Consider the following 22,198-nt stretch of genomic DNA (forward strand, 5'->3'; position numbering starts at 1 on the left):
GAGAAGTCTTCTCCTCCTCCTCTGTTTTCTAAAAGTGTTTGTGTATAGTTCTGGTATTATTTCTTTCATATTATTTAATAGAATTCACCAGTGAAACCATCTGGGTAGAAGTTTTCTTTATGGGAGGATTTTTTAAAATTTATGTGGAATAATTTTTTATTACAATTTTAATTTCTTTAATAGATGCAGAGCTATTCAGATTTTCTATTTCTTATTGTGTCAGTTTTGGTAATTTATGTTTTTCAAGAAATGTACCTTATTCAACAGATTACAGACTGTATTTTTTTTATTTTAATACTGAGATTATCCCATATTGGGTTACTAAAAGCCCCTTTAAGCTGGCATCATTCCCCTCTGACACATCGCCATCATTCCCTGCAGATCTCCAGGTTCATCTTGTATTTTCACCATCCAGTCCTGTAACCAGCCATTTCTCCAGAGAGCTATGGTTCCTTTTAGTGTAAAATGGTATCTAGAAGCCAAGATTTTACATCTGGGTTTATATATTTGAAAACCATAAATTCACATTGGTACCTTCAATTCCAATTCAGCACCACAGAGTTTGTTCTAGATCTCTTCCTTTTCATATTTATAATTCTCTTTTCTAATTGTAAGAAACCTGGTTGGAGATTTTTTTTTTCCTTTCAGCAATTTGAAAATGTTATTTCTTGTCTTCTAGCCTTTGTTGTTTATGGTGAAGAGTCTGCCTTTATTTATATTGTTGGCTCCCGTGTATGAAGCATCCATCTTTTTTCTTTGGCTGCTTTCAAAGTTTTGTCTGTATTGGTTTTCAGCAATTTTGACTGTGTGTAGTTCTTGTTATCTTTGTATTTAATCTCCCTAGAGTTTGCTGATCTTCGATCACTAAGCCAGTGGTTTTCACCAAATTTGAGAAATATTTGATCACTATTTTTATAACTTTTGTGCCCCATTATCACTTCTCTTCTAGGTTTCCAATTACACATATGTTAGATTATTGACATTTATTCCACAGATAATTGAGACTCTATTCATTTCATTTTCTTTCACTGTCTCTATTCCCCAGTTTGGATAATTTCAGTTGATCTGTCTTCATTGACTTTTTTTTCCCTGCTATCTCCAATCTGCTTTTAAGCCCATATAGTAAATTTTAAATTTCAGATAATACACTTTTCAGTTGTAGTTTCTGTCCGGTTCATTTTGGATTTTCATTTTTTTCTGGTGAAAATTTCTGTTCATTCATTATGACTGTCTTTCATTTAAGATGTTGAACATTCATTATAGCTTCTGTAAAGCTTTTATATGCTGATTCCCATACAAGATCATCTCAGGGCCATTTTTTATCCTTTTTTCTCTTGACTATGGGTTCCATTTATCTGCTTTTTCTCATGTCTAGCAGTTTTTTTATTATATTGTAGATTATAAATGACTAATTGCGATGACCCTGGATTCTTTTATCTAACACCGATTAACTTACTGACTGATCACATGACTTCATAGAGTCTTGGTTCCATGTTTGTTAGGGCAAGTATGTTTTGATTTTGCCCTTGGTCTTAAGGTAGATCCCTTACTCCTTAGACTTACTATTTATTCTCAGTGTAGGGTTTTCCAACTTTTCAGTGGAAAGTTTGAGATGCCTATCAAATTCCTCTTAGTAGGAATCATATTCTAAACTATGTCTCCCCTCATGGGCAGCAGCTAGAATCTCTGCTTGGATCTTTCAGTCTTCTGTCATTTTCCATTGGAATCCTTAGAGTGTCCCATTCATGTATGTAGTTTGGAGATTAGCCATGGATTTGAGGGGAATTGTGCCTCCCCTATGGGTCTATTTTCTACGATTTCTCTTCTCAGTCTCCAGCCACTGTGGCAGTCCAGAACTCCATCCTTTGACATATCAAGCCAATAGAATGGCTTTCTAATTGAATTTTAGTCACCCTGCACCAAGTAGATTGGTGAGTACCCTTAGGGAAAAAGCACATAAACAAGGATGTTACCCAGTGTGATTCTCCTCTTTCAAGGTCAGTCCACACCCTTCCTCCCCCTCTTCTTCACCTACTCTCCCCCTCCCCCCGTTCCTGACTAAGTCAATCTCTGGTGCTTTTAAGTCGTAATTTTAAAATATCCCCCCCCCCCCCCCCGGCCATGGTTTATAATTATTGCCTTATGAGGGTTAATCCCATATAAATATCTCTACCATTTTTGGAACTTGAGCTCTGTGGCTTACAGTTTTTATGTTATTCAGTATATACTAGTTACTTCATAAGTGTCTTTTAAAAATATAGGAAGTTTTATTTAAAGACTTTTGTGTTGTCTGTACATGCATAGTGTTTGTGGTATTAGTAGCTGCAAAAGAAGTACTGAATCCTGAGCCCAGAAGATTCATGTACCAATACCTGCTATACAAATGATCCAATTTATTCCTTTGAAATATGTTTTGAAATAATTTCAACTTAAATAATATAAGAGTAAAATAGTTCAGTGGATAAATTTTTAAAGTTTAACTTGTCTAAATGGAAAACCAATCTTATAATACTTTTTCTCCATTTTCTTAGATTTTTTTTACCTACACCTTTCCAAAGAATTGACCAAAAATGAATAACTTAAAATATCTATGCATCCATTGCTGACATAAATAAATAGGAGAAATCATGGCTCTTCCTCACAGAAAACATTCCATTTAGTAAATGTGGAAGGAAAGAGGGAAATTCACCCTCAGGGGAAAAATCACCATCTGGGGCACCTGGGTGGCTCATTTGGTTAAGCATCCAACTCTTGATTTCAGCTCAGGTCATGATTTCACAGTTTGTGAGATCAAGCCCCCATCAGACTCCATGCTGTCAGCTTGGGATTCTCTCTCTCTCTTTTTCTCTGCCTCTCCTCTGCTGTGCACATGCTCTCTCTCAAAATAAATAAACATTTTATAAAATTTAAAAAGGGGCATCTGGGCCGTTCAGTCAGTTAAGTGTCTGACTCTTGACTTCTCCGCTCAGATCATGAGCTCGCAGTTTGTGGGTTTGAGCCCCATGTCAGGCTCTGCACTGTTAGTGGGATTCTCTCTCTCCTCTCTCTTGTGTGCACATGTTCGTGCTCTCTCTCTCTCTCTCAAAATAAACTTAAAAGAATAAAAATAAATTTTAAAAAAATCACTGTCAGAACACTACACTAAAAATTACCATAGGCAAGATCTACCAGTAGATGCTAAAATTAGCAGGCTGAAGTTGAAACGGAAACAGTATATTTGCATAGTCTCAATATTTCCCCCAATATATTTAGTAATTCCCAAAGGAAGAATAATAAACTTATAATGGAAAATCTTGTCAGACATGACCTTAGGCAAGTGATAAAGGTTAACATCACTATAAATACTTATTAACCTACCTCCTGACTTACTTGATGCATTGAGAAGGGCACATCTCTTATGTGGTATTATTCCCAATAATGTATAACTTCCATCTGATCGTGAGAAAACATGAGACAAAACCAGATTGAGAGGCATTATATAGATTAATCAGTTCTCTTCAGAAGTGTCATAATCATAAAAGATAAGACTGAAATTGTCACAGATTAGAGGATACTAAGGAGACATGGTAACTAAATTCAATGTGGGATCTTAGGTTAGATCCTGAACAGAGGTTCTGCCTGGGTAGCTCAGTTGGTTAAGGGTCTGACTCTTGGGTTTGGCTCAGGCCATGATCTCACGGTTCATGAGTTTGAACCCTGCATCTGTTACAGAGCCTGCTTGGGATTCTCTCTCTTAATTTCTCTCTGCCCCTTTCCCCAACTCAAAATAAACCAGGGCGGGCGGTGGGGGGAGATCCTGAACAATAAAAGGATATTAGTGAGAAAAGTGGTGAAACTAAAAATAAATTCTTTATATTGTACTATGTTAATTTACTTAACTTTGGTAAGTCTTTTGTGGTTACATAAGACATTAACATAAGGGGAAGCTGGGGGAGGGTATACAGGAACTTATTTTTGCAACTACTGTGTAAATCTAGAATTTAAAAAATGGATTCTTTTCTATTGTTGGTTATGAGAGATTGCTTACATCTTTTTTAAAAAAAAATTTTTTTTAACGTTTATTTCTGAGACAGAGAGAGACAGAGCATGAGTTGGGGAGGGGCAGAGAGAGAGGGAGACACGGAATCAGAAGCAGGCTCCAGACTCTGAGCTGTCAGCACAGAGCCCAACGTGGGGCTCGAACTCACAAACCGTGAGATTATGACCTAAGCCGAAATCAGTCGCTCAACCAACTGAGCCAATCAGGCGCCCTGAGATCGCCTGTGTCTTAAGATTTTTCTCTTTAATTCCAACACATATGGTTCTCCAGCATAGTAGTTCTCAAAGAGTGTTCCTAAACCAACAGGATTCATATCAGCTGGGGATTTGTTATAAATGCAAATTCTCAGAAGCCTGGGGATGGGACCTAACAATCTGTGTTTTAACAAGCCCTCCAGATGACTCTGATGCATGCTAAAGTTTGAGAACCATGATTTGTACCATCAATTAAAACTTAGACTACAAGAAAACATTGTTTTACTATATTGGCCAGTTATTAATAATGTTTGCTTACCATTTTTTCAGATTGTGGTAAAATCCATGTAACATAACAACCTCTTAAATCATTTTTAAATGTACGGTTCAGTGGATTAAATATATTTACATTATTATGTAATTGTCACCACCATCCATCCCCATAACTCTTTCCATCCATCCCCATAACTCTTTTCATCTTGTAAAACTGAAACTCTATACCAGCCTCTGGCAACCACTTATCAGTATTTATCTTTTTGTAACTAGCTTATTCCACCTACCATAATGTCCTCAAGGTTCATCCATATTGTCCTAGATGTCAGAATGTTCTTCCTTTTTTTTTTTTTTTAACTTTCTTTTAATGTTTATTTATTTGTTTTGAGAGAGAGCGAGACAGAGAGTGAGAGAGCAGGGGAGGGGCAGAGAGAGAGGAAGAGAGAGACTCCCAAGCAGGATCCGTGCTGTTAGCACAGAGCTGGACGCAGAGCTCGATCTCATGAACCATGAAATCATGACTTGAGCCAAGATCAAGTGTCCAGTGACTAACCAACTGAGCCACCCAGGTGCCCCAGAATGTCCTTCCTTTTTACGGCTGAATACTATTCCATTGATGGACATGCCACATTTTGCTTGTCCCTTCATCTGTTAGTGGATATTTGGGTTGCTTCCATGTGAATAATGCTGCTATGAACATGGATGTAGAAATATCTTTTTAAGACTGCTTTCAATTCTTTTGGGTATACATCCAGAAGTGGCATTGTTGGATCATATGGTAATTCTAATTTTAATTTTTTGAGGAACCATTACCATGCTGTCGTCCACAGCAGCTGTATCCTTTTACATTCCCACCGGCAGTGCTCAATGGTTCCAATTGTTCCACGTCCTTGCCAACACTTACTGTTTTCTGTTTTTTAATAGTAACCATCTTAGTGGGTATGAAGTGGTATCTCATTGTGGTTTCATTTCTGAGCTGATGTGCTTGTTGGCCATTTGTATTTCTTCAGAGAAATGTCTAAGTTCTTTGCACATTTTTGAATAGCCCCATCACCTTCTAGCAGATCACTGCTGCTTACATACTTGTTCATGAGTTCATCTTTGGCTCTTGTGGGCTCTCACTTTCTTTGCTTCCTGTTGTCTACCTTGTTTCCAGTTTGCATAAATCTGGAATTTATACATAGGTCTATTTGTACGTTGATTTTGAGAAACGGAACAAAATTTGAAAACTGTATATGACAGCATTTTAATATTTAAACCTGTTTCCAAAAAATTCTCATTACAGACTTACAACAGCTGTGCCAGACTCTGCTTAAACCAAGAAACAGTATGTCTAGCAAGCACTGCTATGAAGACTGAAAATTGTGTGGCCAAAGTAAGTAATATTACTCATCAGTATGCATTATACCGCATCTTAACAGTGCTTTATCTGTAAACACCTTTATATCATATTGCTATTAAAGATCATCACAAGATTTATATTAAAAAAAAAAATACAGGAGACCTCATTTTATCCAAAGCAGATTGCAAGTTGGAGTCTCCATCTTTTCAGTTGCAAAAGAATCTTTTGATTATGCATTCTGGTCACACTTCAGTCGAATTCACATTTGTTACTTGACACTAGTTATGGATTATTACAAATAAATAAGATTCATGAAAGAAAATATACAATTTTATAAGGTTGTTCATGGGTTTTAAATGTAATTAAGTATAGGGTATCCATTGCAAGGATTGTGAGATACACTATAGAAAATCCAGTTACTATAATATGATTATTATTTATTGAAAGGCTAATGATAGAAATATTGCTTTTGGTGATTTTGATCTGAGTGTACAAGTACGTTTTATCGTGCATATGCTCTACCTTTTCTCGTGCACAAAATGTATGTATATCTACAGATATAAAGTTAATCACACATTAGAGATCTTATGATCTAATAATTACATTAACTATGGCTCAAATCTTTCAAGTATCTCTAATTAGTTAGGAACTTTGACCTAAATTTCGATATCAGCCATTTTGATTATTCCAGGACTAAGTAAAATTCCAGTATGGGCTCGGTTTCTAGACTTTTACTTTGCATATATGCAAAATTATTGTTTTAATAGCTATTCAGGGATTTGTCACTGTTACAACATTTCCAACTTTAACTACTTAAGTTTAGTCTATCTTATTATACTAAGGCTTTCAGTTACTTGCTGTTATTATTAGAGCCAGACCTGGTAATCAGGTAGTCTCCATCCTTTACTAAAAAATCAAAGGACAGCAATATTTTTTATTATTTTTATTTTCTTTCTTAAAACATAGTCACTGGACCTACTTAATCAACTGAAATCATACTAACTATAACCATTAGAAATGATCCATATAATAAGTGTCAGAATTTATTTAAAATTATAGTTTAAAAAGTTGGTTAAGTGTCTCCTAAATTAGAGTGTCTTAGTAACTTGCTGTAAAATATGAAAATAATAAATTACATGTATTTATTTTTTCGGCCATTTAGTCACAACTAACAAGTGCTAATTGACCCTATTTTGTGTCTGGCATTTGTACATTGAAATGGGGGACCAATTATTTGGGCCTCTAAAAATAATCTTCCTCCTTTTTGGCCACATTGCTCAGTTTCATCACAAGTGGGTGACTTCTGGCTAAACAAGGTAAAATCTTAGCATGAGCACCGATCCAAGGACAGGGTGACAATTTTAATGAGTTTCATTGAGAGCTGGCCAAGTGAGCATCTGTTCCTTTTGTTTTCTCCATACTTTGTAAGCCAGGATTTCTAAGCTATATAGTCATGTTGGTGTGTGTCTGTATGATGTGTTTTGTTTTGTTTTTCTCCCACCCTGTACTTCAGTGGTGCATGGTTAGAAATCTTCTGGCATCTGGCACAATGGCATAATTTCTTCTGTGCTCTTGGGTGAGGAAATAAGTTTGCTCATTGCTGCTCATCTGTCTGTTTCCTTTGCTCCCAGATGGTGACCCTCTCATCCCACTCTTGCTTATTTTAACATTATTCTGACACTTAGATCCTTTCATCGTCTCCTTAAATACCCTAATTTAATAATGATTTCTATCATTTCCTATTGGAACCTACCTAACTTTCTGGTTCCTTTTGTTGGCCCACATCCTGGCTTCTGGTTCATTGCTTCAGATTTGAGCCAAATAATTAGTTGATCAATGGCAAATAAAAACACGTAGCTAAAATTATGTCTTTCTTGTAACAGCCTCCAGTAGGTACCAGTAACATGAGGAGTTTTCCCTTTCTATTTCCCTTCCGTAAGAGTTTTCCCTTTTCTTTTTTTAAATTTTTTTTTTTCAACGTTTATTTATTTTTGGGACAGAGAGAGACAGAGCATGAACGGGGGAGGGGCAGAGAGAGAGGGAGACACAGAATCGGAAACAGGCTCCAGGCTCTGAGCCATCAGCCCAGAGCCTGATGCGGGGCTCGAACTCACGGACCGCGAGATCGTGACCTGGCTGAAGTCGGACGCTTAACCGACTGCGCCACCCAGGCGCCCCGAGTTTTCCCTTTTCTATTTACATATGTTATGTGTACCTCATGATTCTGTGCTGTTTCTGTTAGCCTTATTTATTGCTTGACCTGTGAAAGGTAATGACTTGCCATTATTTTTGTAGGTCTACAAGCTTGTCCTGTTTCCTGCTCTTCACCTTTAGCCCTTAACTGAGTAGTTTCATCTGCTACACTTGATATGGCTGCAGTGGTTTTTAACTTGGTACAGGTGTCCGTTGTTGATTCAGACAGTACTCCCAAGCGGCCTTGAATGTCCAACCATCTCCATGTGAGAGCACCTATAATATAGTGCCGTCAGCCATTTTTTCCTCTAGCTCAAAGCAGCTAATTCTGATGAGTGACTTTGATTTGGGTGAAAATAGTAGTTACTGTTATTGAATATTGTTTATTATGAGTTTTAGAGAAGACATCAATACCAGTTGTTCCCTGAAAAACAGCAAAGTTGTTAAGTTCAGACCCTGTAGTACATAGTATGTGACTCTTCTTTGGCAGAAATAGCTTACAATAAATGTTTTATAATAGGTCTATGAAAACGGGCCCATTCGTCCTCTTTAGAATACAAGAAAACAAAGTGGTAAGAAAAACTACGGCCACTCTAGGTCAATAATAATCTGAATCTCTAACTTGAAGAATGAGACCTAGGAAAAGATTTAAAAATAAAAAGGGGGTCATTTTATCAGTATAACCTGGTCTGAGTAATATTTGGAGGCATTGAAATATCTTTTATTTTCTTCCAAAGCCTTCTTTTCTTTCTAATTATAGGTCTGTAGTTCATGAGATTTGTTTGGAACATGATGAGCTCTGTATTTATTGTAGCTTTAAATGGACAGTCATTATTGACTGCCAGCTTAGTCTTTAAAATCAATAATTACATTGTACCTAATTGTCAACCTTCATGATGTTTTTTAATTGGTAAAGAAAGCTAACTAGAAAAATGAAGAGCATTACTTTTTTATGTTATCTTGTTGGTGACTTTCTATTTAAATATTACTGAAAATTTTGGGTTCAGGGTTTTCCTAATTTACTTTTTACACATACATGCATGCACAGAATTAAAATTGAGTTGTTTGAACACAGCTACCGACATACCTGCCCAGGTGGGAGAAGTTATGCCTCTTTATGTTTGGAAAATAAACCTCTTCAGTAGTCCTTTGTAGATGTTCTGTATTGTAGTTGTTTGTTGTTACTGTTTTTTACTTGAGACTAATAATCTGTTTGCAACTGACTGAGACAGAAAAATGTGATGTTCCTTTCCACTCACTCCAGATTTTGATAGAAGACTTGTTTTATTTATTTCCAAAATTATATCCGCAGGAAACAAGCTGTTTAAATTCAGATTATGCTGAAGCAAAATGGTCCTGGTATGAGAAGCAACGTGCTGTTTTACGAGCACAGAGTCCCTTTTCTCATAACTGATTGATAGTAAATATTTTCCTGAAGAATTATTGCCAACCATGAACAGTGCAACTGTTTCACTTTTTTTCCGTGCTACTTGCTGTACCAGCCATTGTCGGTAATTAAGATCTACAATTCACAATGCAGACGTTTGCACTTCCTCTGGGTCTGCGCTATTTATAAGGCATTTCAGCTGTTCAGAGTTTCTTTTGAGTTTTAAACTACATGTTAACAGGCTTCTTTAACATACTGTTCCACAAGTAGCATGTCAGATGGTCCATTCTTTGCACAGGCCTCTCTGTCGGGTCTAAACATTAGCTTTGTGGAGAATATATTAACATGGAACCATATCATTGAGGCCAATAAGGTTGGAAAAACTCCGGCATGTTAATGTGTTACACATTAGGCATATTGCTGTTTCAAAAAGGCAGGAATAAAGTTCAGAAGTACTATTTTTTTTCTTTCATTTGACAGATGTTCATATGATTTTAATGTGTGAATGGGAGTTATAGAGGCTCTGAGAAATACTAGTAAAGTGACATTTCCCATCTCGCTTTCAGGTAATAATAGAATAATAGAATCAAGGACCATTATTATAGACAAGAGTTTGTGTGTTTGTCAGATTAAAGATGCAAGAATACACCTTCTAGATGTACATGATATTTAGGAGTACAGACGAGGGACACCAAAATGGATCAGCTGATTGACGGCACGTTTGTTGTATAATCATCTTCAGGAACCTTAAGTAGCATATGCCATTGGAGAGGAAACTGTAAATAGGAATCCTGGTCTATATTAATTCGATAAAATTAAAAGTCATGTTTAACCATTTCAAGAGCATTAATTTCAAAAGGAAAAAAAAAAAAAGTCCAGACCCCAGTGAGAATCTTGAACTATGCCCTTGAATGAGAGAACTGCCTATATAGTCTCCTTACTAACTGCACTCATTGCTAAACATACAGGAGAAAGAAACAAGAAGCAGAAAGCTGTCAACAGAGTATGTGTAAAACTTTGCCTTGAGTGGATATCAGACTGGCTGTTAGAAGCCTAAAGTCAGCTGCGTTGATTCTACATGTTGGACACCAGCATCTTCCAGCAGAGCAGATCTGCAGAGAAAGGCAGACATGGGTTTCAGTGCTGATTCTTGATGGGCCCTTGAAGATAGAGCTTCAAAGCCTTTCCAAGGCAGTTTTATTGGCCAGAGCCAAAAACTTTCTGTGGTTCTTTTGAACTACATTGTTTGTGTAAACTTATTTTCCTTAGTGAACTCTTTATGAACCTTTTTTTTTTTTTTTTTTTTAAAGATAGCAGCATTGGTTCAACTGTTGGGAACCACTAGATCTGACCGAGGCACTTCAAGATGCTAGAACCTATTCACATTTCTGTCTAGCCAGGGAGCTAATAAGATTAAGCCTGTCTTTGTGGATTGGTCTAGATTAGCAGGAGATGAGCCCAGTCAGTGTTTTCCTCAGTGAAAAAGGAAAGGTTGGGAGAGAGAGAGGTGAAGGAAGAAAGTTCTTCAAGAACTGACTGCAGTATTGCCTGCTGATGCATGTCGGATCACCCGCACCGAGAGATCACATGGCTTCTCCAAAAGTCAAACGATCAATTCGCCTCGTTTTGGCTCTGTACTTAATGCACAAACAGTGCGATCTGCGGGGCTGTAATTGCATTGTTAGGGCCAAGGAACAAGCCTGTGCCTTTTCAGCAGACAGCTGGCAGGGAGAGAGGCATGTTGTTAGGAAAGAGAGAGGCAAGGCAAATAAAATTACTGCTAACGCTCAGAGATCGGCAGGAGTCCTACTTGCCTAATCTTACCGGTGGGAGCAAGCGGCTGTTGTAATCCAATTATAGCAGCATAAGCAATTTGTTAGACACTCCGCATAATGTAACAATTTCCCAATAAACTCTGACTTGTAATAACGTCGGCAAGAGTCCGCATAAATCTGCCCGAATGGTGGGGGCTGGAGCGTTCGGCTGGGGGCTTGTAATTGGCGCCATCAGCACGTTTTGCGGAGTGCAGTATGGTGCAGTCTTTTAGTGCAGGAATTTTAAGGAGAAAAGCATGGCACACGTTTCTTAGAGAAAGAAAAGTGGCCATTAAAAGGGGAGCAGCGAGAAGGGCATACTCTTGCCTTCACATTACCTAGGAATCTTAGTGTAGAAAGAAAACAGGAGGAAGCCATGTTTCCTTCAGTACTAAAGTGGGGGAGGGGGAAGAGTGTATGGACTAAATTCCTTTATTTAAAAGGCATCAGTTTCTATTATTTATACCCGCCTTTACCGGCCCCCCAAATGCTGTTCAGGCACCATTTAGTTAACACTTTTACAAAATTGTTCATAGCCAGGCGAGACTAAAAATGCCAAGTTTAAATCTTTTCTTCTAGAGTTTATCATTTTCTTTACAACAGGAAAATATATTTCCTTTGTGCCCAAAATAAATCTTTTAAAGATCTCATCTCATTGAATATCAAACCTTTCTGTAGAGTTCTGCCTTCCGGTTTAAGAAACCATCTCTTACTGAAGGGTTTAAAACCCAGCTTGTTTGCTTAGCTGGCTTTACTACATTGCTTATTTTCTTTTCTGCAATATATTGTGAATGTCTATGATGCTAGGATTAGGAATCTTTCTTGTTGAATGCTTACATTGTACAAAAATGCAGTTATTCTTATTTAAAACTGTACCTGTATGATCATTATAGAAATAATTTTGATTCCTAAGTCATAACATTTCTGTTTGGGAAAAATATTTGTTGTGTGGAGCAGAATAGAACCTCCATTATTTATTGATTGATTAGGGTTGGTAGTCACAGAATCAAGTTTATTTATACAAGGAGGTGAGGAGTGCTCATAGATCTGAGTTAATAGACAGATTTTCATGCTACTGAGTCTGTATTAAATGTTATCTGCTTTCTTATGCCAACCGAACTCTTCATTGTTGTTAATTTGTGTCAAAACAAAGCTTCTGAAATAAGAACAGGATTATTCAAAATATCATGTTGCTGTGGGTATTATTACAATAAATATTTACTTTCAGTATAAACATTTCCTTCCACTGAAGCAAATGCTGCCTTGTTTGACTGGAGCTACATCAATAAACTGCAGTGCCTCTAATAAAGCCACTCAGTGTCTGGGTTTAACTAATGGCTGATTTTCATGGCTTTGACAGTGAGCTGTGTGCGTTATTTTCTCCTGATATTGTAAAAATAATGAGAGCAAATTAGAACAATCAGTTTACACAGATAGCTCCTGATTGGAGGCGATGGGCAATATGGCAGCAGGTAATCCATCTTCGGGCTCTTGTCACATTAACTTCAGTAGTGTGAAAAGATCAGGTGGGGTAAGCAGGGATCCTGCCCAATCGGAACACTGAAATTAATGAGAAGAGCATTGTTCTGTGATCAACCTTTTAATTAGCAAGATTGGAAACGCAGGGAGTGAAGAAGGCAGCACTACAGCTGCACAATGCCAGGCACAATTCCTGAAAGGGGAAAGAAAAAAAAGAAAAATCAGTGGGTTTTATATCATACTTCTCTTGCTGTATATAGGCATCGTGTTTCCATTCTGGAGCTTGTTTACAGACTTTAACAAATACTGCCTACTTTCCAAAGTAATATCATAAATATAGTTGATGTGTTTGTCATCTGTAGGCTGTAATTCTTTCAGGGGTCATTTGGGATTTTGATTACCAGTATACTGTCTTTGGCATTGCATATTGGGTTTTAACTTTTGATTTTTTTTTTTTTAATTAAGTAAGCAAAGAATTTACATTTTAAAAGGTCTGCTTTGTCGACCTCCCACCATTCAGCCCCTCCAACATGTAGAGTTTTTCTTGCAACTATCATCAGAGTTTTCTGGTCTGGAAAACTTTTGTCACTTTGAGTTGTTTGAAAGAGGAGCAAAGTCCAGACAGGAAGCTATGGCATATTTAAATTGTGTTCCTTTCCTGATTCTGTTTATTAGGAAAATCACTGTCTCCCCCCGCCCCACCGTGCTGTTGACTTATCAGTGTTGAGGGTGTTATTTCAATTTATATAATTAAGAATTGAATATCAATAAAGTATGGTATTTATAGGAGGAAGAGAGGGTGAAATCTATGTAGCGACAGACTAAAGGCTGATTCATCCATTTAAAGCTCAGTTATACTAAAATTGAAACCTTGTTAATTATCGCTGTGATATTGGAAAATGTGGTATAAAGCCATGGAAGATATTAATGAGCCAGATTTTCTCTGCCAAATCAATGCCTGTTTTCTAGGCCTATTTTGACAGGCTTTAACTTTGGGGAAGGTATGAGGTTTTTAGTATTTTAATCTTTATGCTTTTAGTTGCTTACAGTGAAAGCAGAAATATAATGTAAGCTATGTAAATGAATCCAGTTATCTTCCAAGCGTATATAAAATAAATTTGTTTTTTTTATATTAACAATTAAGTGACTTAGGCATTTATTTAAAGTACTAATACATATGGGGCACCTGGGTGGCTCAGTCGGTTAAGCATCCAACTCTTGTTTTCGGCTCAGGTCATGATCTCGCAGTTCATGAGTTCAGGCTCCACACTGACAGTGCGGAGCCTGCCTAGGATTCTCTCTTTCCATCTCTCTGTGCCCTTCCCCTGCTTGTGTTCTCTCTCTCTCTCTCTCTCTCACAAAAGAAATAAATAAACTTTAAAATAAAGTACTAATACATAAAAGCCAGTTATTAGGCACCCTTCTGAGTACAGAATTAACAATAAAGAGCCTGTTGTATGAAATATTGAGGTTAGGTGTAATATCTTTTATCATCATAGTTAATAGGACTTTCTTCATAATTTGTATAACTAATGGAGATTCTAGCCTTGCAACCTTAAGGTATTTAGAGAATGTAAGTCTCCGGTATTATAGCCCTATGTAAAACCCATAGAATAAAGGCACTTCACTACCCATCTCCCTAGTCCTCTCCCCACCCCCACCCCCCCAAATCTTTAGTATAGCTTTTGGAATTCTGTCAGAAACCTTATTTTTGTTTTTGTTTTTGTTTTTTGATTGATAACTTTTCCTGAAAATATTCAGTATTTTAGGATCAGTGACTTAATACAAAATAGTTTCTAGGACTTCCCCTACCCCCAACACACTCTTTAAGAGAATGGTGCTACTGTGCATATTAATATTTTAAAGCCCACTTGTTAGAATTTTGCATGATATTTTTCTATATTCCTTAATCTGAAGAAAAATTTTTTACTTACCGCTTTTATGGATTTTTGTGGCTGTTTATTCTCCTTTCTCCTAATTTGGCAGTTTCAGAAGCCTGGGCTCATAAGTTGTCCAAGGATATGTTCTTAGTCATATGGTGTAAATAGATCACTTACAAAGCTTGTGAAACCTGAGCTCTCCTTTTGAACCTTTCAGTACCCATGAGCTCAGGATCCATACATGTAAAATCTTATTCTTGTTTCATGACTCCAGCTTGTAAGGCAAATGAGCTATGAATTTAAATGACTATTCTACTCTATACCAACTTTCTACCAAATAAAATTGGTATTTTTCTCCTTTTTTCCTATGATTCTGGATTTCCATCTGACCTAGTGACCTTGCCAATATTTGTTCTTGTTAGAGTTCTTTTCCAGTAAGATTTGCTACTCAAGATCAGTGTTAAAATAGACGAGGGCATCTTTTTTTATGTTAGTAATTACAGAAATGTCTAACTGGCTGAATGACCAAGAAACTCCTTTTTAGTTTCCTAACAGAGCTAGAATTACCAAGTCACCTTAAATTCTACTAATTCCAAGTCTCATCAGTAGGGTTCACTGTAGAGAAATTTTCATTAGTCTAGTCTTTGGGAGTTCTCATGTGTGGAATCAGCTGAATCTCTGAGGCTATTATGATCCTTTCTAAGTTCTCCATCCACCTGCTTTTTGGTTTTGGGATATGTTCCTATTTAAAGAATTGGAAAATGTCCCATTTTTTCTCATGCACCTTCAGGATGGAAGACGTTTGTCTTTTTTTTTTCTTTCAGCTTTGTATTTTGCTACCCAAAAGTTTGAGGAGGAGAGAGGGTATGTTAATATTTACTAAGCCCTATGTTTAGGCACTATAGTGCTAGCTGTGTTACCTATTTCAGTCCTTATGTGAACCTGATAAGATGGATATATAACCCCTATTTTATAGATAAGGAACCTGAAACTTAGAGAAGAAAACTTTTCCCAAGTTTTCACATCTTTAAGTTGTAGGGTCAAGTTTTCAACTCAGATCTCCCTGACTTCAGAGTCATTTCTATACTAGACCAGGTTTGTTGCCTTTCAAATAATATTTGGAGGCCTTCTGTATCTCTCCTACCATTACAATTGGCCTCACACTACAAACCACCTATAGCTTTTCACCATTTGATTTCTGTAACACTTTTGACAGCTAGCAAATGTTATTTCTTCATCTCCCCTGCCTCCTTTACTGCTTGTAAAATACGTTGTTCTGACTGACCTGAGCCAAGTACGATATTCAGAAGACTTAACTATCTCTATTCTGGGCTACTTAGTCAATAATTCTACTATGTAATTTTAAATGCTTACTCAATAATAATCACTTGCCTTGTAAACAAAGGTCTTTAACGTATCTAAGATGACCTCATGGCTCCATGTTCCATTCGTAGTTCTACACGTTAAATGAGTGGGACAGTATGAGTCCAATACAGCCGGTTCAGTGTGGTCACTCACACCTTATTGTTTTAGAAGTTGTTTTGAGGGGCACTGGGGTGGCTCAGTCAGATAAGTGTTCGACTTAGGTTCAGGTCATGATCTCTCAGTTCATGAGTTTGAGTCGTGCAATGGACTCTGTGCTGACAGCTCAGAGCCTGGAGCCTGCTTCGAATTCCGTGTCTCCCTCTCTCCCTGCCCCTCCCCCGCTCACGCATGCTTGTATGTGTGCATGCGCGCGCACTCTCTCTCTCTCTCAAAAATAAATGAACATTAAAAAAAAAAGTTGTTTTGGAATACAGATATCAACCTACTTTCTGTGTCAGGATTTACATTGTAAGTATGTATTGGCAGTCCTTTTATACCAAAAATTTATTTTTCCTGATTCAGCTTGGTAATTAATTTTGGCAGTTAAAAAAAATGTCCCTTAAGGCTTCAAAACTCTGGCTCTGATTACATTTCAGTAAATATTTTTATATGGTTTACGTGCTTCTGGATAATTTGGTGATTGCAAAGACATGGTGAGGATATCAGAATTAATAGCTGGACATTAAAGTCCTGTTTCAGAGAGGAGAGAGGAAACTTGGGAGAGGAGTGATTTATTAAAAAGGAACAGGTTTATTGAAAGCAAATGAAAACAAAAAGCAAACAGGGGCACCTGGCTTGCTCAGTTGGTTAAGCGTCCAACTCTTGATTTCTGCTCAGGCCATGATCTCACTATTCATGACATCAAGCCCCACATCAGGCTCTGTGCTGACAGCATGGAGCCTGTTTGGGATTCTCTGTCTCCCTCTCTCTCTGCCTCTCCCCTGCTTGCGTGCACACGCTCTCTCTCAAAATAAATGTTAAAAAAAAAAAAAGAAAAAGCAAGCAAACATGGCTATTAGCATGTGCACACAAATAAAATCTCCCTGCATATTCTCTAATAGAAAGAAGTGTTTTGATAGTTACGGTTGACATAAATTTCATGCTCAGACTTACAAAAATACGTAAGTACTTGCGCACATGGAGCACAGAGACCATGACAAACAGGAATGTTGAAATATTTCTGGAAGAATGAACTAAATGTAATTACATTTTATATGACAGACATCACATCTTTATACACATGTATAAGATGTGTATACTTTATACACATTTTCTTGGAATATCTAATAGCATAAGAAATTTAATTGTAAAGATTTTTTTTTGTTTAAACCTAAGAGCCAACCAAAAGGGAAATATACAGAGAAAACCAGGTTTAAAAAGAGATGGTTCCTACAGTGTTAACTATGGAGTGTGTAGCGTGACTCTGTAATGGAATATCATGGCAGGGGGTATAATACTGTAAATAAGATGAATATGCCACTTGTGGATTAATGGGCAACCTAAAGAGTGGCTTTATTTACATCTATGTGTGAGGTTCTTTTACAGTTTGTGTATTTTCTGTTATTCTTGTGATTGGAACACTTACAACCTGATAGTTTAATTAGGGAACTTAAAAAAAAAAAAGTTTCCTTGAATCTTGCTTTACGTATTTTTTGTCAGATTCATGTATTGTCATTTTAGACTTTAAAATTGATAGGTTGGAAGAGTTTCTTTTAACTTTTTCTCTGGGCAATATTTAAGGAAAAGAAGTGGGTTCTGAAATTAAGTCCAGGAAATACAGCTATCTTTTAGACATCAGTTATGAACATTAAGGAGTAGGTGTAAGCACTACATGTATCTAAATCCCAGTAGATTTCATGTGTAGTTTTGTGAATAGAGGATGCTTTTGAAAGGTTTGGCTACTGAGTAATGTAAACTTGAGTAGTCTAGACTGGAACACTAATAACCATTGTCTCAACATTTTAACGTGAGAACATGCAATAAGGGTAAATTCTAAGAGCCTTTTTTTTTTTAATATTTATTTATTTTTGAGAGAAAGAGAGAGAGCAACAGAGTGTGAGCAGGGGAGGCACAGCGAGAGGGAGACACACAATTTGAAGTAGGCTCCAGGCTCTGAGCTGTTGGCACAGAGCCTGACGCTGGGCTTGAACTCACGAACCATGAGATCATGACCTGAGCTGAAGTCAGACGCTTAACCGACTAAGCCACCCACGTGCCCCTAAGTGAGAGCTTTTTTAAACTAATGTTTTAGTCAACTCTTTAGGTTGTTGATTGCCAAGTAATACTATTATTTAGTGCTCTTGAAACTTCAAAAGTTTGAGCCTTAGATTTTTACTCCGTGCTTTCCCTCAATTGAAAATGTGTAATACAGGTTATTTTTGTAAGGCAAATAGTATGCAGAAGTAAATTGCCTTCATTGTAGAGTTTGAATGGAACTAATTTTCACTTGGCAAAAGGTAGATTCTCGAATTATATTTGTTGAGTCTAATTGACTTCTAAACAAAATAAATTGTGAAATACGTTCTTTAAAATATTAAGATTGTTGGGGCGCCTGGGTGGCTCAGTTGGTTAAGTGTCCGACTTCCCCTCAAGTCATGATCTCGCAGTTTGTGGGTTCAAACCCTGTGTCGGGCTCTGTGCTGACAGCTCAGAGTCTGGAGCCTGGAGCTTGCTTTGGACTCTGTGTTTCCCTCTCTCTCTGCCTCTCCCCCACTTACGTTCTGTCTACCCTTTTGCTCAAAAATAAATAAACATTAAAAAAAATTTTTTTAATAAATAAAAAATAAAATATTAATTTGTTATCATATTTGATAGCCTTTTGCACCATTACTTTCATTGAATGTTTACAGTGGGTCAGACACTGTTACGGGTATTAACACTCTCACTTAAATCCTCACAACAGTCTCATTAAGCACACAACCCCATTTTACATACAAATACATTACTACTCAGATCAAGCACCTTGCCCAAGTTATGTTGCAGAACTGGAATTTGAACCCAGACTGGCCCCATAGCCATGTACTTTCAATTACTGTTGTTTGTGAATTTTAGTACATCAAAATAAGGATGGATGGTGAGTTTTAGTACATGGAAGTAAGGGTGCAGTGGGGAGGTTACCTAAAAAGTTCTCTATGGTGCCTATTAGATGTTAAGAATTTACCATCAAGTAGCCAGGATTTGGAAAACACAGAAGTATGCAAATTGGTTGTATAAAATTATGATACAGTAATACATTTTAGGCTTGTAATCTTCACTTGCACTTACAGTATTTTCCTTTTCAGCATTCCATGTGAGATGCTAAAAATTAAAAATACCTCAATTAGCAACCACAAAAAAGTAAAACTGTTAATTGAACCTTGTAATGTCCTCTTGCTGTCTGTTAGGCTTTTCTTTGCAGACTTTGATTATGTGTAATAAAACTGTTGCTTAATTAATGCCAGGGTTCTGAAGCATTTGGATGCCACAGAAGAGGGTGAAGAGGAGAAACCAAGAGGCAGCATCAAATAGGTTTTCCGTCATGTTAATTTAGATCTGCCATTCTTGTCCTAGTTCATGATATATGGCTCCCAACAGATAGGGGGAGAATTGAATGAGAAGCAGTAGTGAATCCTGTTTTCAGAAAAACACAAGTCATGACTGAGGCTCTCAGTAGGTTAATGAATAACTGTTTTCAGACAATATTTCACCCCTAGTTGGAGCTGCCCTTGGAATGAATGTGGCCGTGTTGATGTGACCAGCAGACACAATGCAAAACCAAACTAGTTGGTGACATGGCACCATGGCTTTGCGGTCTGTGCAAGAAAGATCCACAACTGATGTCCATAGCGGGCTGTCACTGGGAGAAAGGTGCTTGTATGTAACCAGAGCATGAGAGAGGATATCCTAGTGACTTCTATTAATTTTTATTTAGAATGCTAAAAAACAAAATGGTAAAAATTCCCCTTGGAAATTGCTTAAGTCTCCCTTAATTATGGACATACTTCTTGAGGGATCCATATGCTTAAAAAAGAAAAAAAAAGTTCATAAGGAAATGTTTGTTTCATATCATAATTAAAAAAATTTTTTTGTTAATTTTAGAATACAGAGTAACAAAGAACACAACAGTCTTCACTAAAATGAGTTTACTTTGGACGTGACTCTTTACGTTCTCTTCCTTTTCATTCTTTCATTCTCCCTTCTTGATTCAATAAACTTATTTATTAGGTGGTTTTGTATTTATATTTTAACAAGTGTTGAATTCTATTTTAAAGAGTGTTGAAAAGCACTGTTGCTTTCAGGGTGGGGAAGATTTGAAATCCAATAATGAAAAATGAAGTCTCTTTCATTTCTAGCTGCATTCCTGGATGGTTGTACGTATCATAATCATTGAACTTTTAGAGCCTGCTCAAATTCTGTTTGGACTGCATAGGGTTACAACATACCTAAATTACACTTTCCGGCAATATTTAAACACGAAGTAGACATTGTTAAGTGGAAGCATAATTTCTAGTGGTTAAGGTGTCTGTCAGTAAAGAAGGAAGCTTACTAGCATGGGAAAAGAGTACAAGCTTCAATTGGAATGGGTCTCTATTGTCCAGGGGGTTATTCAATGCTAATAAATACTTGCTTTAGCATAGATGGAGCTAGGTTAAGTGTTTACAGCCAAACCTTTCTCTTCTCCATTGAAGAGCAAGGTTCTCCTAACACTGACCTACTTTGCTTATATGGTACTATAGATAAAACAGTTATGCAGCCATGAAGAGAAAAATAGATGAAGACCAGAAGAATTTTTTAGTAGGAAGTGCTTGGTAGCGTGTTTCTTTGTTGGTAAGACATAATGTTTTCACAAATCATGAATAAATATTCTGAATTCCCTAATATAGCAGTTATAACCATTTTTAAGCCTCCTTTCTAAGTAGATATTTCTCTCCTGGCTTTCTGTATTGTGAACTTTACAAAACTGGCTTCGGCAGCCTATTAATTATTCATATCATAGCAACAATTAAAGCAAATTAAAAATAAAAATCGCCATATTGCATTTAACCATGGGCAGCGCCAAACTGTGTCAGCTCTGGAAGGGCCTGTGGTGTTTCCTTAGTTAAAAGTGCTAGAGGGAGCTCTAACCTTGTTCAGAGTAGTGGCATATGGGAACAATTGTCTGTATGTGGCCATGGGGTCGCAAGTAAAGATGGGAGGCTAAGGATGTTACGTGGCAAAAATTTAAATCTTTATTAGAACTCCCTGTTTCCTTTAGTTTCCTGTATATCAGAAAATATGGGTGAGGACTAAGTATAATCAAACAGGACTTTAGTCACCTTTATTCCTCTTTCTATAAATCTAATCATCTCCTTCTAATACAGTTTTCAGGAGACCCTGAATTTGGCTCAGTGAATTTTCACAAAGTGAAAACACACCTGAACACTCACCACTGAATTTTTTTTCGTTTTCTGTTTTGTTTTGTTTTGTTGAAAAAGAACGGAAAGAAAAAGAACATTATCAGAAACCCATTCCTGCCCTCTTTGTCACTCCCCTCCCAAGGGTAACATTATCCTTACTTCTAACATCAGTCATTAGTTTTGCCTGTTTTTCTTCATATAGATGAAATCACGTGATACATACTCTTTACTGTCTGACTTATTTCACTCAACATAATGTTTTTGAGAGTCACATTGCATATAGTTGTAAATTTTTAATTTTTCATTGATGTGTAGTATTTCATTATACCAATCTATCCATTTTGCTGTAGATGAACATTTGGGTGCTTTCAGATTTTGATAACTACAGAAAAATTGTATATATCTGTCGGTAAGTATATACAATGAATACATGTATCCTATTGGATATGTATCTAGGAAGGGAATTGGGATTTCCAAACTGGTAGTACCAATTTATACTCCTGCCAGTGTGTGAGTGAAAGTTCCATTGTTACCCAACACTTGATTTTTTGGCTTTTTCATTGAGCATTCTGATGGTGTGGAGGAGAATCACATTACATTGTTGTGGTTTTTTTTGTGATTCCATTTCTAAGTGTACAGTCTAGTAGTGTTAAATATATGCACACTGTCACATTGTGTTTTTTAATTTAAGTTTCCTTTAAAAGTTAAAATTGACTATGTTTTTATACATTGATTGACCGTTTCAATGTGATATTCCTGTTCGGGTCCTTTTGCCCAGTTTTCTATGTGGTTTTATATATGTTTCTTAATGATTTATAAGGGTTCTATGTAAATTCTGGATACAAAGTCCTTTGTTT

At 36.8% G+C, this 22,198-nt stretch overlaps 1 protein-coding gene and 1 long non-coding RNA gene across 7 annotated transcripts in view; one reads left to right on the forward strand and one right to left on the reverse strand.

The window, feature by feature from the left end:
- The window catches only part of BTRC (beta-transducin repeat containing E3 ubiquitin protein ligase), a 183,981-nt gene that overhangs the window by 110,113 nt on the left and 51,670 nt on the right, over nucleotides 1-22,198 (forward strand). For all 6 annotated transcript variants that reach the window (XM_040486216.1, XM_040486217.1, XM_040486218.1 and 3 more), the window contains one exon: nucleotides 5,792-5,881. In XM_040486216.1, the coding sequence (XP_040342150.1) occupies nucleotides 5,792-5,881 (90 nt within the window). The remainder of the gene's footprint in view (nucleotides 1-5,791; nucleotides 5,882-22,198) is intronic.
- LOC121037136 (uncharacterized) lies at nucleotides 12,830-15,407 on the reverse strand. The gene is made up of 2 exons (XR_005793626.1): nucleotides 14,656-15,407; nucleotides 12,830-12,914 (listed from the first exon to the last, which is right to left on the reverse strand). It is a non-coding gene; the product is annotated as an uncharacterized LOC121037136 (long non-coding RNA).

Source organism: Herpailurus yagouaroundi, unplaced genomic scaffold (assembly GCF_014898765.1).
Source record: "Herpailurus yagouaroundi ecotype Mexico unplaced genomic scaffold, PumYag 163, whole genome shotgun sequence".
Taxonomy (NCBI): Eukaryota; Metazoa; Chordata; class Mammalia; order Carnivora; family Felidae; genus Herpailurus; species Herpailurus yagouaroundi.